Source organism: Ictidomys tridecemlineatus, chromosome 15 (genome assembly GCF_052094955.1).
Source record: "Ictidomys tridecemlineatus isolate mIctTri1 chromosome 15, mIctTri1.hap1, whole genome shotgun sequence".
Lineage (NCBI taxonomy): Eukaryota > Metazoa > Chordata > Mammalia > Rodentia > Sciuridae > Ictidomys > Ictidomys tridecemlineatus.
Genome location: NC_135491.1, coordinates 21415513 through 21431637, shown reverse-complemented (window position 1 = coordinate 21431637; position 16125 = coordinate 21415513). Strand labels below are relative to the sequence as shown.

At 44.0% G+C, this 16125-nt stretch overlaps 1 protein-coding gene across 16 annotated transcripts in view; it reads left to right on the top strand.

The window, feature by feature from the left end:
• Positions 1–2740, top strand: part of Znf536 (zinc finger protein 536) — a 431882-nt gene extending 429142 nt beyond the window's left edge. For 15 of the 16 annotated variants that reach the window (XM_078032225.1, XM_078032215.1, XM_078032220.1 and 12 more), the window contains one exon: positions 1838–2740. In XM_078032225.1, coding sequence (XP_077888351.1) covers positions 1838–2082 — 245 coding nt within the window. In that variant the 3' untranslated portion in view covers positions 2083–2740. The remainder of the gene's footprint in view (positions 1–1837) is intronic. The other variant, XM_078032228.1, reaches the window with a different exon arrangement.
• Positions 2741–16125: the final 13385 nt, after the last annotated feature.

Sequence of the window (16125 nt, the reverse complement as noted above, 5' to 3'; positions counted from 1 at the left end):
ACTCACTCTGGTGGCCCTGGGGAAGGAGGATGGACTGGAGGTTGGGAGATCAGAAGCATGAAGACGTTTCCGGAGACTGCCCTGGTCACAGTCCAGGCCAGAGCTGGTGCCCAGGGTACCCAGCTCTGAAGGGGATTGAAAAGAGAAGGACTCGACAAGTAGAACAGATGGATCCTAGAGACGGGTTCATGTGAAGCAAGAGTGCAGCCTTGGGTCCCATTTGGTGGGAAGTTGAGCTCCAACCACCAACATTTGGTGGCTTCTACGTTCTCAGGGACCAGACTGTTTTGTTAATCAGACACACAGGATTTATGCTACGACTGTTCTAGAAAAGGTGCTGACTCTGCCGTTTGGATATTTTCTGGGGTAAATGGTTTGGCCCACATATTTGCTTGTTTATTTTTCTGAGCAAATGAAGTCCAGCTGTGGGTTTTGACCTCTCAGGGGTGCTGAGTGGGACAGCGTTCATGAACCCCCCCCCCCCGGAGTGGGACATCAACTTCCCAGCATCGGAGGAAATGCCATCAGTCCATTGTAAGTTTCCAAACCAGGTACTGGACCCACAGTTCTTCCAGGCAGCAGAATGAGCTGGGCGTGGTGACACATGTCTGTAATTCCAGTGACTTGAGAGGCTGAGACAGGAGGATCGCAAGTTGGAGGCCAGCCTCAGCAGCTTAGTGAGACTATCTTAGAATAAAGAAAAATGAAATAAGGTTGGGAATGTGTCTCAGTGGTACAGCGCACCTGAGTTAGATCCCTAATAAAAAAAAAAAAAAAAAAAAAAGGCAGATGTGAGTCTCCTGTGCTCTTGTATAAGGAGGAAAAGCAGAGATCAAACAGGGAGGATTAGGTGGATTGCCGTAAGAGTCCTTCTGTTCTAAATTAGAACCTTTCTGGAAGAGTTCCATTTCAGGGGTCACTCTTCAAATCTAACTTCTTTAAAACTCACACTGGGCCTTGGCTATCTGATCAGCCTTGATCAGCCTGGTCACTCCCCTGATACCTTCTGCTGTCTCCCCTGAAAATTCTCAGCTTCTACAAATCCCCCCAGCTCAGCCCTTCCACCCCTGCAAGCCCAGAGCAAGCTCGGTTAGCATCCCTCTCACACTTCACCCTCCAAACACACTCCCTCGCCATGCTTGCTTTGCTCATCAATAAAGAGTTCATGGGAGGATAAGAAAGTGAACTGGTTTTGCATTGAGACCTGAGTCAGTCTCCCAGATGGAGGGATTTATGGTTTTTGTGTTAGAGTCAGAGTCGGCAAAGTATAGTTTGTGGGCCGGATCCGCCTCTGGTTTGTTTTAGTACAGCCGGTGGAGCTTGGTGAGAATGGTTTTTACATTAAAAAAAAAAAAAAAAAATTGGAAAAAAATCCCAAATGAGAATATTCCATCACACCCGAAAATCAGGTGAAATTTGAATTTCAGTGTCCATCACTAAAGTTTTAACGTTCCATCCATAGAAAAGGTGGGGTAATTTATTTCCTGTTCTGAAAGTACTTACAGAATATCTTTGATTTCACCTCTTTCTTGGCCTAAACTTTTTTCTTTTTTTTAAAATCTAACTCTTTATAGAAAAAAAAAATGCAGGTATCAGGTGCTTTCTCTTCTTCCCCTAAAATGTCTGGGTTAAAAACTCTGGTTACAATGAAGAGTTATTTTAAATCCTAGTTCGTGTGTCTACTGTACTGGTTGCTTTCCTATCATTTCCTATTTGATTGTCAAAAAGCCTTATTAAGAATAACATGACGACGTGTTGGTGATAATGGTCCTTTGGGCGTTGGGGCAGGGAGGTGTGAGCACAGCACTGACCGGCCACTTTTTCTCCCCCCTCTTAGGTCACAGGCCTTTCCAGTGCCGCTACTGTCCCTACAGTGCCTCTCAGAAGGGGAACTTGAAGACCCACGTCCTCTGCGTCCATCGCATGCCTTTTGACAACAGCCAGTATCCCGATCGCAGGTTCAAGCGCTCCAGAGTCGACTCGGAGGCTTCAGGGAATTTTGAGGAGCCCGCAGGTCTCAAGGCGGGGAGCTCAGCAGAGCTAACAGAGGAGGTCAGCAAGGGCCAAGAGGAGACCCACTGAGCAGACCTGCTGCACACTGCAATATCATTTTACCCAGTTTTAAGAGGATGCATCTCATAAAAGAGTTTGCTAACTGAATTCCAAGTGGGGGGAAAAAAATCATGTACAACCCCCCCGCCCCACTAGTGTATAGAACATTTAAAAAAAATTTTAAAAGATATCTATATATATATTAAAAAAAAAAATCCCCCAGCCCTTGAACATGGCTGCTAAACTGTTACCCGGCAACAAGTACTTCCAAACAATGCAGGTAGGAGAAAAGTGATTTCAAAAAATAAATAAATAAATAAGCTTGGTGTCCTTCGAGAAAGCTGGGGTCCCTTCCAACTGGAAAGTCGTCTTTGTCCAAAAATAATGCTCTTAACCGAAAAGCGATACCATCTAAATGATTTAACGTTGCCTTGAAGACGGAGGGGGCTGTGTTTTCGTTGTTGAAAACACCTCTATAATCTGACACCAGCTGCTGCCATTTGCCTAGCACCCTAATGAGATGTGTTGGGAGGCAGCTGCGGTGCCAGTCAGGCTGGAGCGGTCACTGCAGAGAAAAATCAATTCACGTGGTGTCGTTCTGCACTCTGGGAGAAACCTTAGACGGCCCGCAGCCAGCGCCAGGGCTGACCGGCACTGCAGAGGATTGCCATCTTAAATGTGCATTTTTTTTTAAAAAAAAAATACACAGCCAAATGAATCAATGGTCAGGAAGTGTCTGCAGACAATTGTCCATTGCAGGCTTGATGAGTAATTCCTTTTTTTAGATCAAATTGCAGTATTGAGAGACATTTTTTTTTCTTGTTGATTTCTTCTTTTTTTTTTATTTTGGATGAAGGTTGATATTTAAAAAAATATATTTTTAAGGGTATATTATACCAAATGCTGTTAGGAAAATCAGCCAACCCTATCCATAAAAAGTGTCGGTGAGAAATGGCAATTATGTCATAACGGAAAGATTGTCTTTGATTATGATTTTTAAAATTTTACTTGAACTTCGAAGGCTGTTCTGGTCCCCCGTTATCAGATTTTTTCCCCCCGTATGTTAGTTTTTATAAGTGTCGCAGACATGAAGCACGATTTTCTTCTCCAGCAAGCACTTATGAAATAGCTTGTATTAAAATATGAATCTAAACATCCTGCTCTCTATCTCTGATGAAGAAAACTGTTCGAGTTAAAATGTCTGTTTTTGTAAAACAAATGTGTTCTATATTTTTGTAGATTTTAGATTTTTCTACTGATTGGATACTCCAAAATTTTATCAAGTTCTGCACCACACAGAGGGAGATTTTGAGGGTCAACAATAAAACACTCATTTTTTTTTTTTTTTAGACAGATTTAAGAAAACTAGTCCAAGGTTTATTCTTGAATCCGCACGAACGGTCTAAAAGTTCTGCCTTTACCATATACTTCTTTGAGTGACATGAAATTGGTGCTGTTGCTTGTGATGGTAGAGAAGTATTGAAGTCTTAACTTCTTCTAAAACAGAATCCTTCAGACTTAAAAAAAAAAAAATAGTCAATATTTCCTTGCAGGCTGGGAGCACACAATAAAACCCCAGGGCCTTAAAAACTTTAGCTCTGCCTACAGCAGTTTACAAAAATACTAAACTGCAATCAATGTAAATATAATTCTTAGAGCTATCCTGAGACCAGAAAGAATCTCAGGCTAATAAGGAATCCGGTTTGCATATGCTGTCAAAAGGGTGTCATCTAATGGAGGTTTCAGTGTAAATGAGGTCGATGTGCAACTTGGACCCATCTGGCATAGAGCAGGCTGCTTTCTTGTTTTTCTAGTCTAGTTTTCACTGCCTTACTTAAATCGAGTTGATAAACTTAATGCAACTGTTTCTATGATCCTAGAGAAAGGACTGAAAATGTTATTGAAAACTTTCTGACTGTAGTTAAGCTTTAGGATTTTAACTGCACTACTGTGTTTGGTGACTGTGCCAGTCGCTTGCTTTCTGTGTGTTTGCCCCGCCTTTGGTATCTTAGCAAAGAAAAATTTAAAAAAAGAAAAAAAGAAGAAAAAAAAAAAAAAACAAAGAAAAATGAAAAAAAAAAAAAGAGGAAAAACAAGTGGAAAAAAAAAATGAGAGCCACATTCCATTTCTAGCACTTTCGGAGCTCTTTTTCAGTATTCTCTCTCGTGTCTTCTGGGCATCGTCAGATGCGACAGGCAATAATTCTGTTTGTGACACCGGGAACATCCCCTCTTCTTTGTGGCGTGTGTGTTGATTCCATTTTGTCCAGTGCTACCGTCCTTATTCCCCCCTCCTCTGACACAGGCCTCTTTTCCAGAACATTTGTAACTTGTAATACAAACAAGTGACAGCCGCCGTGATACAGTGTCAGTTTCTGAATGTCATCAGGTTCTCATATCTAAACATGTCAAGTTTTTTCCCTGTAACTTCTGTAGTCTGTGATGCTGGTCATAATACTGTCTACATTCCTACGCAAAGAACAACAACAACAACAAAAAATCTATCTTGGAGGAAATCTGAGATCAATAGAGTAGAGGATTTTGTTGCTATGCTTGTAACAAGTAGAAGACTTTGTATTTAAAGTTTATTCTTGGTCATTATTTATTATTATAATACATCAGTTGACAGAACTTTATTCTGGTATAGAAAGTATTAAAAGTTGTTTTTTCAGCAATGACTGTTTTCTTTCTGCTGTTAGAATAAAATGTCTTTGAAGCAGACCGGTTTTATCCAGTGTTTTATGCAATAAAACCTCTACCTCCAGATTAAAAAAAAAAAAGAAAGAAAGAAACATCTTTTTCCTATTTGCTTATGTTTACGATGGAGAGTAAAACATATTTTTCTAGGTCGGTCAGACTTTGGCAAGACTGGGTGAAACACCACGTATAAAAAGTCCCATAATATTGTGTAGTATGGATGATCTTCAGTCTACTTTTTCAAGTTGAATGAGTATCTCTGCAGTGTGTGTGTGTGTGTGAGTGCGCATGTATGTGTGCACATGCAAGTTCATGGATGCACTATACTTTTTTAAGTGTTTGCAGACATTGGTTTCCGTAATGTAAACTTATGAAAATACTTATGCTTCTCATATTAATTATATAAAACACTTAAAGCATTGGGGTCTGATATTCTCCTTTGCTGGTATAGTAAGTTTTTTTTTTCTTTTTTATTTTTCTATAAAAAAAATCATTACGTGCAAGGAAGTCTTTTACCTCCAAATTATCAAAGGAGAGTCTGAATTCTTCCTCTAGAAGAAAAGGAATAGAACAAAGAATAATAAAGTCTATGGTATCAGGGGCTACAGAAAAGCAGATCCCTGACATTGATTTGAAAGGATTTGAAGTGTATGCTCAATGCTTGATGTACAGAGCTTCTTTTTGATTTCTTTTTCTTTTTTTGTGTGTGTGTTGTTTTATTTTGGTCTCAAAAACAAGCTTGTGTAGTGCACGCCGAGGTTCTGGAATATGGAGGGCCCTGGAGTATTGAAAGCACACGCAGCTGCTCATATTCCACAGGAATCTGTAAGCTCACTGTGTTTCAGAGAGTGAGACTATTGGGGTCCTTGGGTGGAAGCAGATGAGTTCAATGACATTGTCATCAGTCTGGACTGTGTGTTATTATGAGCCTCACAGGTGAGTGGAAGGTCACAGTCCTTACTGTTAGGATGAACACATTAGGGAAGAAAGGCTCATGCAGAAGTTTGCAGGAGAGGTCCTCACTTTTGCCCAAACTACATCCATGGTGGGGAATAAACCCACAGGGCCCAGAGAGACATCATGGTGGCAAGGAGAGAAGCCCAAGAAAGACAGGATCTCCTGTGGGCTGAGAGAGCACCTTTTGATATGTGGCATTATGAGGTCCTCGTCACTTAGATTTTTTTTTTTTCTTTTGGTCAAGTCTTCTCATTTTTCCATTTTGGCTCAAATTTTGTTTTAAAAAACTGCAATGGGTGGTGGATGAACAAAGTGTGCTGAATCAAAAGAAAGTGATATTATTCTTCCACAAAAAGGAATAAAGAACACTGAGAAATATTACAACATGAACCTTGAAAACATGGGAAAAAGCCAGTTACAAAAAGCCACATGTAATATGATTTCCTTTCTATGCAATGTCCAGAATAGGCAAATCCATAAGGACAGAAAGAAGATTAGTGGTCATCAGGGGCTTGGGGTGGGGAAGAGTGGAGGGTGACCTCTAATGAAGATGAAGTTTCTTTTCGGGGTGATAAAAATGTTCTAAAATTAGATAGGAATGATGGTTGGCCTACTCTGTGAATATACTAAAACCCACTGAATTGTACATTTTAAGAGAGTGAGTTTTATGGTATGTGAATTATATCTCAATAAAACTGTTATAGAAAATAAAAATAAAATTGGAAGCAGGAGGTATTTTTAAGATACGTATAAGCATCCATATACATACTTCCCATCAACATATTTTTGAGCTAATAGTCATAGACAATTGGAGAATTGACTGATAAATTCAGCACAGTGTGAAGAATACAAAACTTGGGGTGTAATGACCTAAATTTGAGCACTAACTCTACCTACTTATTGGATGCACGATCATGAACAATTTAACTGTTCTGAGTTCATTGATCATATTAGAAAAATTATGAGAATTAAATGAAAGAAGGTGGGGAAATTATGTGCACATTTTGTAAAGTACTCTGCAAATGCTTAGGGTTCCTGACTCCTGTGGCATAGTAAGTTATGGATACATTGGATATTAATTTCATGCCCACAAAAGCTATACACTAAATAAAATCCTCATGCTTTGGAAAGGGTCCTTGTAGTCAGTTGAGTGGAATTCCTCCACACCTGTTTCCTTCAGGTAAGATAAACCTGGAAAAATGTCTTACATTTTTGTTTTCTAATTTCTTCATTTGGAAAGTTGGAGTATTAGTAAGTCTTTTACTATTCTTGAGGGTAGGAGAGAGATGGCTGGGGAAAGAGGGAATCCAAGAAGAAAAGATGGATCTTGGGGTTAGATGTTGTCCCACTAGTTCAACAAATATTTACCAAGGAATTACTATGTGCCAGGCATTGCACTATGAGATAGAGATACATTGTCAATTCAGCCCCTCAAACCACTGTCTAAGGAGAAAACAGACTTTAATAAGATCATCAAATAAATAAATATGAGGGGCTGGGGCTGTAGCTCAGTGTCAGAGTGCTTATGTGTGAGGCACTGGGTTTGATTCTTAGCACCACATATAAATAAATGAATAAAATAAAGGTCCATCAATGTCTAAAAATTATTTTAAATAATATGAACTATCTGGAAGAGGAGATTCAAGGAGAACAGGGATTTCCCAGGTGATGGAAGACTTCCTGCAGAGGCAAAGGCAAACTCAGAGATGAAGGAGAGCTGGCTAGGTGGTGGAAGATGTGCTCACAAAGCCCATGCATTTCTTCAAATCTACTGATTCATCTATAAGTTGGAAAATAACCGTTAACAGCACAAGAGTCTTTCTCAGGTTAAATGAGAGTGTACACAGAGAGCTGTGTGGACAATAAGCTGGATGCCACCAAATCAGAAAGACTATTCTCCAAAATGACAATGGCTAGCAACCCCTGACAAGATGGAAATAGTGGTGTCATTCTACAGAGGCACAGCTTCCTGACCCTGCTCAGGCAAGATAAGAGTCAACGCAACACAATGCATATGACGTCTCCAATAGAGGAACAGGATCTGAGAGGACGTCTGATATCTCTTGCATCTGGGTACCCCAGTCCCCTGGGAAAAAGGAGCAGATAGGAGGAAGTCTCCAGGCTCCAGTGCAGGATCTTCATGCATTCCAGCTGATCCCTCTGTGAGTGACTGGCCAACGCCAATTACAACATCATCTACTGGTGGAGCCCACATAGGGTTTGCCAGGGACCCAGGGGTTTCCCAGGTCATGAGAATTTCAGGGCTAACACCAGGGACATCCTGGAAAAACCAGAATGTTTGATCATCCTAGATCGAAGCCCACTTCTTCTCAGGGCATATGTCTTGGCTAAACCAAAGCCACAGTTGTCTGTGACAGAGGACACCACTGTAAGGCCCATGCAGGGGAGCCATGGGAACAAGGGGTATCAGAGTCATTGGTCAATGTGTAACTTGGCTTAGAATCTTTCTTGCCCTAGTACATTTGCTGCAAAGGATGAAAGGTCACGGCGTACACAGAGTGCTTTTCTTGGGGCCTGGCACATGAGCATCACTTGATACATTCTTCTTGAGTGACTGAACAGACACCCAGGTGAGGAATGGTTCAAGCAGGAATTTCTCTTCCCAGTAACCAGAAGCTGCTGAGCATTAAGATACTGTTTTGTGCTGAGAAACTTTTATAAAGATGATAACCCTGCTGTCTTTTGTAGTTTGGGATTTGCATACTTCCCCATCTCTGTTTAACATCTGTATTGTAACAGTATATTATGAAAACCTCACCTGGTGGGTTGTAAGCACAATCCCAAGGAAATTAGTGTTAAATATTGTGATCTTCATTTCAAGATAGAAGGGCTGGGCACGTTCCACCAAACTAGAGGTATGTTTCCATGGGGAAGGAAAAAATTCATATTGTAATGCAATATTAAAAATGTCGCCCAGCTGAGCATTCCATGTAGGGGCTTGTGCAGAGTTTTAATCTCTTCACCTGTTGGTGTTAAGAGAAAGGAGAGATATTGGTGGAGTGGGAGGGGGAAGCAAAGGAGAGAGAGAAAGAGAGAGAGAGAGAGAGAGAGAGAGAGAGAGAGGGGAAAGGCTTATGTGAACAGGGAAATCACAAGCAAAGAGGAGGGGGAAAATTTAAATGATCCCAGACCGAACTGTTTTGCTGTTAATACAGAAATACAGTGCAAGACACATTTAATGGGCTCTATTTTTTATTATACTATGCTGAATAATTAAGTTTGAGGCTAAGTGTCACATGGATTTATCTTTTAATTAAAAAAGCATGGTTCACGCATATTTGAGTGGTAGTCCAAATAAATGCAATATAGAAATTTATGTTTGTTTATCTAGGTGTTAATTACCTAGAGATTGTTCTGGATTACTTCTTTTTATAAAGTGTCATAGGCTTGTGTCAGAACGAATAAAGCTTGCCCATGGAACCTTATCAATTTGCTAACTATAGTGCTGGCCTGACCTGCCAAGGGGGAGGGGGCAGAGGAAAACTTTGGGGATTGTTATGTATACACAGGCCCCCATTCAACCCACACCAAATAAAACAGTCGTTTTAGAAAATATTCCTAGGACATAAAGGCACAAATATATCTTCGTTGTTTTACAGCCTCTTGTCCACAGCTATTTATAAAACATGTGATTATTTATGCATCGGGTTATGAGAAGTTCGCTGGGAGAGGCGGTGAAGGAGGCTCCATCAATCCAGTTACCTGGTACCCAAGGAGAGGTGGAGGGAGGGCTTCCCTGTAGAAATTGGGCTGGGACAGGAAGTGGGCTGCTGGGATTTGTCTGAAACGTGTCAGCCTGGCTCCTGTTCCCAGACAAGCCAGACCGTGGAGCAAAGAGAGATCGTCAAGCTGAAGGTCAGGGGTCACATTTGTTTGAAACCTAGGATGCAGGTTTGAGGTTCAAGGTACCCCAAAGAAACCTCTAGAAATTGTTCATAGTACCTGGAGGTGGTTCGTGCCTTTTTCCTTTGTTTACAGAGTGATTTTTGGTGGCAGGTTCAGTCAAATGGCTTGGAAGAAACCAGAAACTAAGGTTAAAAGGTTCAAGTTCAAAGAAATGGAGGCAGGAAGAATTCCCAAGTCATCTGCGAAGAAGGTCCGAGTTGGGTAGACTCTTTTGTCTGAAGGTTGGTCTTCCTTGCCTCTTCTGAACTGGCTTGCTTCTTTTTCCACTGCACACTAAGATTCCCTTTTTGGCTATTAGATACCAGAAAATTGATAAAAGTCACTGTGGGTCCTGGTGGGCTCCACCCTGTTTGATGGACTATTCTCCTGGAGTGCAAGGCGACAGGCACCCACATTCAAGCCCAGTTGAGGGGAGCCATCGAGACTCCCCCCCCCCGCCCCACACACAAGCAAATTAGCCAAACACGGAAGCTCTGGCTTGGGTAGCGCTTCGTTTTCATTTTTTTCCTCCTGCAGCCCCTGAGGACTAATGGGGCGGGTCACTGTCAGTTCGGTGACCCCGCGCTTGGCAGAGCGCCTGGAGAGGTGGCCCGGGCCGGGCACTGAGCGGGGCGCGGCGCCAGGCGGGGGCGCCCGGGGCCTTCGTGTCGCCGCGGGGTTGGGGGGGGTGTCCTCGGGAGGGGCCGGCTGCAGCGGGGGCCTCTCAGTCCTGCAGCAATGAGAGATCGGAGCCCCAAAGAGCTTCGTCCGAAAGGGAGGAGCTCCTCTGGCCCCAAGAAAAAAGTGTGCCCCCCCCACCCCCGGGAACCGCCAGTCCCTAGAGGACTGGCTTTGGGCGAGGCGGGGGCAAGCGCGCTGCAACAGGGCCACCGAGGCTGGGCCATCGCGGGGTGTGCGCGGATTCCGCACAGCCCGGGTTAACGCCTTTACCGCGGAAGCCGTGTCAGAGCCTCATAGCTTTTACGTTATTGATACTTAACTCTGTTTTCCATCAAATCGCTGCCCATTCCCTCCCCAGAATCACTGCTGTTATAAGAAATTGTGTACGAGCAGCACTGGGGGCGGTGGGGCGCGAGGAGGGACGGGCAGGGGTCGCGTGGGGCGCTGCTGGGAGGAGCCGGGTGGGGGGCACACTTTCTTGCTCAAGGCACAAGGCACTGTCTGTGCTGGGGACAAAGCGGAGGACCAAAGAGTGTCCTCGTTATTCACCGCAGAACCCCAAAGACAAGTGATTCGTGGGGCCACAGAACATGGTAAAGTGGGTGTGGAGAGCCCCTTCACGTTAGTGGTCTGGGAAGGCTCTTAGCCCTGGTCTTCGAAGCAGACCCATGGAAGCCTTGTTAGAGAGGCCTGCATTGAGGAGGAAACCGAGTGTGGTGTGCCAAGGTCCAGGGGTAGAGATGGTGCCCAAGCAGGGCCTGCAGGGGTTTGGGAGGAAAACTAGGGACGTGGAAATGATAAGGAAGATAAGGAAAATCAGTTCAAAAAAAATGTATGGGGGTGGAATTCACATAACATGGAATTAATCCTTTTAAAGTGCACAACAGAGTGACATCTAGAACATTCACCATGTGTGCAACCACAGACTATCTTAATCCTACATATCCTCATTACCTCCAAAGAAAACTCCATACCCATGGAGGAGTCAGCTCCGTTTTCTCCTGCCCCAGCTTCTGCGGACCATAAGCCTGCTTTATGTGAAGTGATACGGTGAGTGACCTTCTGTGTCTGGCTTATTTCACTTGGCATGATGTTTGTGAGGTTCATTCACATCCATTCATGCATTCCACATGTCTTTCCTTCCTATAAAGAAGGCTTGATCCAGCCCTGCCATTCTCCAACTTTATCCTTCACCCTCCCTCCATACTCCAGCTCTGACCAAACCCATCTCTGCCCCAAGGCCTTTGTATGTTCTGTTTCTTCTTGCCCTCTCTATGTTTGGCACCCAGATGTCCATCAAAGAAGCTTCCTGTCACCATTGGATCTATATGTCCCTGATCCCTATATCACGGGACAGACCAACACCCTATTTATATCTTCCTGTGTTAGCAATCACTCTGCAAATTTCTCATTTCTCTTTTTAAATTTTTTTAAAAAATTCTAATTTGTTATATATGACAGTAAAATGCATTACAATTCATATTACACATATACAGCTCAATTTTTCATATCTCTGGTTGTATATAAAGTATATTCACACCATTCGTGTCTTCATACATGTACTTAGGGTAATGATGAACATCTCATTCCACCATCTTTTTACCCCCATGCCCCCTCCCTTTCCTTTTGCCCTATCCAAAGAGTCCGTCTAATCCTCCCATGCTCCCCCTCCCAACCCCACTATGAATCAGACTCCTTATCATTTCTCTTCTCTCTCTCTCTCTCTCTCTCTCTCTCTCTCTCTCTCTCTCTCTCTCTCCATGCTTGTGTTCTAGTTTCCTTACTGGAATGTAAATTCCATGACCTTAGGGCCCTGTATTTTGGAATCCTGGTACACATATTGCCTGGTACCATATAGGACCTCAATTAAATACTTATTAAATAGATAAAGATTCCCGGCCCAGTTATCTTTGGTGGTAATCACTAGAATGTGCTCGATTAAAAAAATAAAAGAAAGAAATTATTTTGGCAGTCTCCAGGAAAGAGCCCCCGGCCCCCAGAAGACAAAGAGGTCCATTGACTCAACTCACTCACAGACCCAAAGCGGCTGGGACCACTTGGGTGTGGTCTTTGTTGCCTTTAGTGTGGATGTTATCTGGGCTCGGTGGAGAGAGGCCGGTGGTGGTCACTGTCCTAACAAAGCTGACCTGATAGCCCTGTGCAAGGGGGTTGTCTGAGACCACCAGCTCCCTCCCTACAGAAGGACTGACAGCTGCCGACAGGTAGCCACAGGTAGGAGACCTGGAATCAACTCCAAATCCGCTACACTGGGTACCTCCCACCATCTCTCGGCGGGTCAGTTTCCTCATCTGTGCCGTCCAATCTGCCGCACCTGCTTGCTGCTACCCACAAACCTGGGGGCTTTCCAAACAGAAGTATTCCACCATCAGCTGTCACTACAGCCATCAGTGGTAAAAACTACATGTGCCAAGGTGTGGGCGCAGAGGACAGAGCCCCGCAGCCCGGTCAGCGTCAGCTCGGGCCACCCCAGCTCCCTCTCCCACCCCGTTGACCCCGACCACACTCATGCTGGTGACCCTGGGGTCAACGCCTCCTCTTAATGCCTTTCCATTTCTCAGTTTGCTGACTGGGGTGATTTTCGGTGAGGTCCCCATAAATACTTCAAAAATAATTCACGATGAAGAGGAACGCTTCTGGAATAGATGATGGCACAACGAATTAAACGCTTTATAGGGCCGGGCGTAAATTATTTTAATGCATGTAATAGATCCGCCCAGGGAGACTTGAGCCCCTGCAGGTCATGCCTCTTCACCCCTGGGGCCCGGAGGGTGGTGGGAGCAGGTGGCTGGGAGCCTGCTCTGCTGGGGCGTGAATCATTTCTCTCTCCAAAGACCTATCCTCCAGCACTTAGGTCCTGCTAACCTGAGGAGAGGATGGGAACGTGTCCACGTGTCTGGCCAGGCGGAGCCAGGAGCCATGAGACAGATGAGGCAGTGTGAGAGCATTTGTTAGCAATGATGATGGCCTGACCGCACCCTGCCTTCCATTCATTGTCTGCCTCTCTCTAGGGGGGTGTGAGGAACGTGGCACCAAGCGTTTAAAGTATTTTGTGTCCCTTGAAAATGTTGGGCAGCAAGACTAATGTTCCAGCGCAGGTCATCAACAGGCAACACTTTCCATTTAGAGTCATTGCGTGTGTTAGTGCAGGAAGAAATCTTAGAGGTTATCGTGTTCAACACACCCATTCCAGAGACAAGAAAGCTGAGTGCTCAGAAAAGTTTAGTGTCACTAGAATGGAAATAAACCCACTTGCACTCTCTAAGGATTATCTATGCCACATTTATAGGGCAACATCTAAAGATTGTTGTGGTGCCGAAGTAAACTTGTGGTCCCAGAGAGAAGAAGGCACGGATTCCAGAATGTGATACTCTGATCCCTTATGGTCAGGCGAAACATGGGAACAGGGCCTGTTGGTTGTCTCATGCCTGGTGAGGACCATATGTGACTCAACATTTCATGGATCATTCACTAGTTTCCGGTAGGTGCTGGACCTTGGTTGCACAGTTCCTAGCTGGGCCAGCAACACATGGGCCCTGTTCTTGGGAAACTCACAACTGCTTGATGATCTTAGGAAGGACCCAAATCAGAAAAGCTGCAGTGACTCCTGTAATGTGCTCTACTGCGTCCTGGGACCAGTCTCCCTGCACAGATAGCTCCTTGATGGCCTGTCCATCTGTGTCTGCAATTCCTCCCTCAGTGAGTTCAGTCATGCACATCAAAGTTGATGTGACTGAGCATAAGAGCAGTGGGAACAGAAAATTAAAGAGAGAAAACACTTCCCAGGAAAGCACCGTGACATGAAGCGATGGACCTTGAATGAAGAATAGAATTTGGATATGAGGGGACGAGAGAGGGTAGGTGAGGAAGTGCCAGCAGGGAGTGTCAGTGTGCTCCAAAGCAGATCTAAAGACTCCTGCTTGCCATCAGCAAGCAGACCAGGAAGACTGGGGCCCAAAGACCAGGATGCTGGGTTATTATGGACTGAATAGTGCATGCCGGTCTCCCCTGCAAACTCTCGCCTCCAGTTTCTGTTTTGAGATCTTTCTTAGCTTCCAATTTAGTAGTATTAACAGGTGAGGTCTTTGGAGGACAATTAAGTCACGGAGGGTGGAGCCTCACAAATCAGATTAATAAGGGACCCTAGGGAGCTCTCTCATCATTTTTTTCTCCAGGTGAGGACAAATTGATTAGACGGCCATTTATGAACTAGGAAGCAGGCCCTCACCAGACACCAACCATGTTGGCACCCTGATATCTGACTTTGAGACTCCAGAACTGCAAAAAATAAATGTCTGGTTTTGGTTGCTGAGTTATCCAGTGAGGGTTAGGGAATAAAGCTTCTGCAGGCAGGTCAGCTTGTAGAGGATCACTTCATTGTTTTCTGAATATTTTTCATTGTCATGCAGATCAAGGGGCGACTGGCAGATCCTGTTACTGAAGTTAGGTTGTCCTGTAAGGAAATCACTCATGCTAAACCCCAGGAGAATTTTCAAGTGAAAATTAAAATTGTATCCCACAGCAGGAATCCCCTGAGAGGGTTGATGATTACTGTCCCTCAAGGGTATAAAATTAGGTATCATCCCTTCCACTAAGTCTTTCCTGGTCAACTTTGGGTTCATTATTTCCTCCGTGGTTCCAAAGTATATCTCTCTGGACCAGAGTGTGGAACTCACTATGGTGACGTCATGGAGGGTCGTGTTTGTCTCCACCTAGACTAGGATGGGTCATTTGGGAAGCAGTGACCTTGGTTGCTTCATGCTTGGCCCCCATGGTGGTCCATGATGGGAGCCTCAGTATGTCTCATGGTTCCACATTTATTAATAAGTTCATGCAAGAAGTAGAGTCTAGACTTCTTGAACTTCCGTTTAACAGGACCACACTCCCCCCCACCCTCATGGAGTTCTGCGAAAGAAAATCCTCAACCCATCAAAAGGTATAGTTGACTCTTAGATAGTAAGTTTGTTCAGAACCAGAAAAGTGCATTCTCACAGTCTCACACAGTGCCTGGCATCAAGGTGAACCCATCAACGTCAGCCCGTGCTCTCAATGCCCTGTCCTGTGTCCTCTTGGTCTTTGAATCTCTTAGGAACTGCTGTGGACACTTCCCAGCCACTGACAACTTCTTCCCTCCATGAAAAACCATGGAAGCTTGCTTAGCTGCTTACCAAAAAATAAATAAATAAAATAAAATAAAATAAAGGAAAGAAAAATGAAAATAGGGCTGGGGATGTGGCTCAGTGGCAGTGTGCTTGCCTAGCATATGTGAGGTACTGGGTTCAATCCTTAGCACTACATAAAAATAAATTAAGTAAAGGCATTGTGTCCATCTACAACTAAAAAAAATTAAATAAATAAAAAGAAAAAAAATAGAAACACATAAAGGTGCTGGGGATTTAATGTCCCCGGGTCAAGACTCAATCAATGGGATTTAGGAGTCTGTGAATAAGCACCTGGGAACTTATAGTCTCTGAAATTCTCCCCAGTTTCTCGGAGGGTCCTCTGCAGGATTGAGAATCCTAGTTGCCCACAGTGGTCACCTACCCATGAATGCACCCAGGGTCACCTTCCCTGTCTCACATTCCCACTCCTTCCTTTGAATTTCCTGGGATCATCTCTTAAGTAAAGTACCTGTGTCAAGTGCCCTTGACCCCCAGGTGCTTGCTTGTTGGGGACAACTGCATGAGGGCAGGAACAAAATGAATAAATGAATAAATATTGAATGAATGAATGAATGAGATTGTGGAGTGATGAGAGGATTCTAGAAGGCTCTGCCTCTGCACATTCCATCCTCCTTGTTCAGAACGGGCTTCC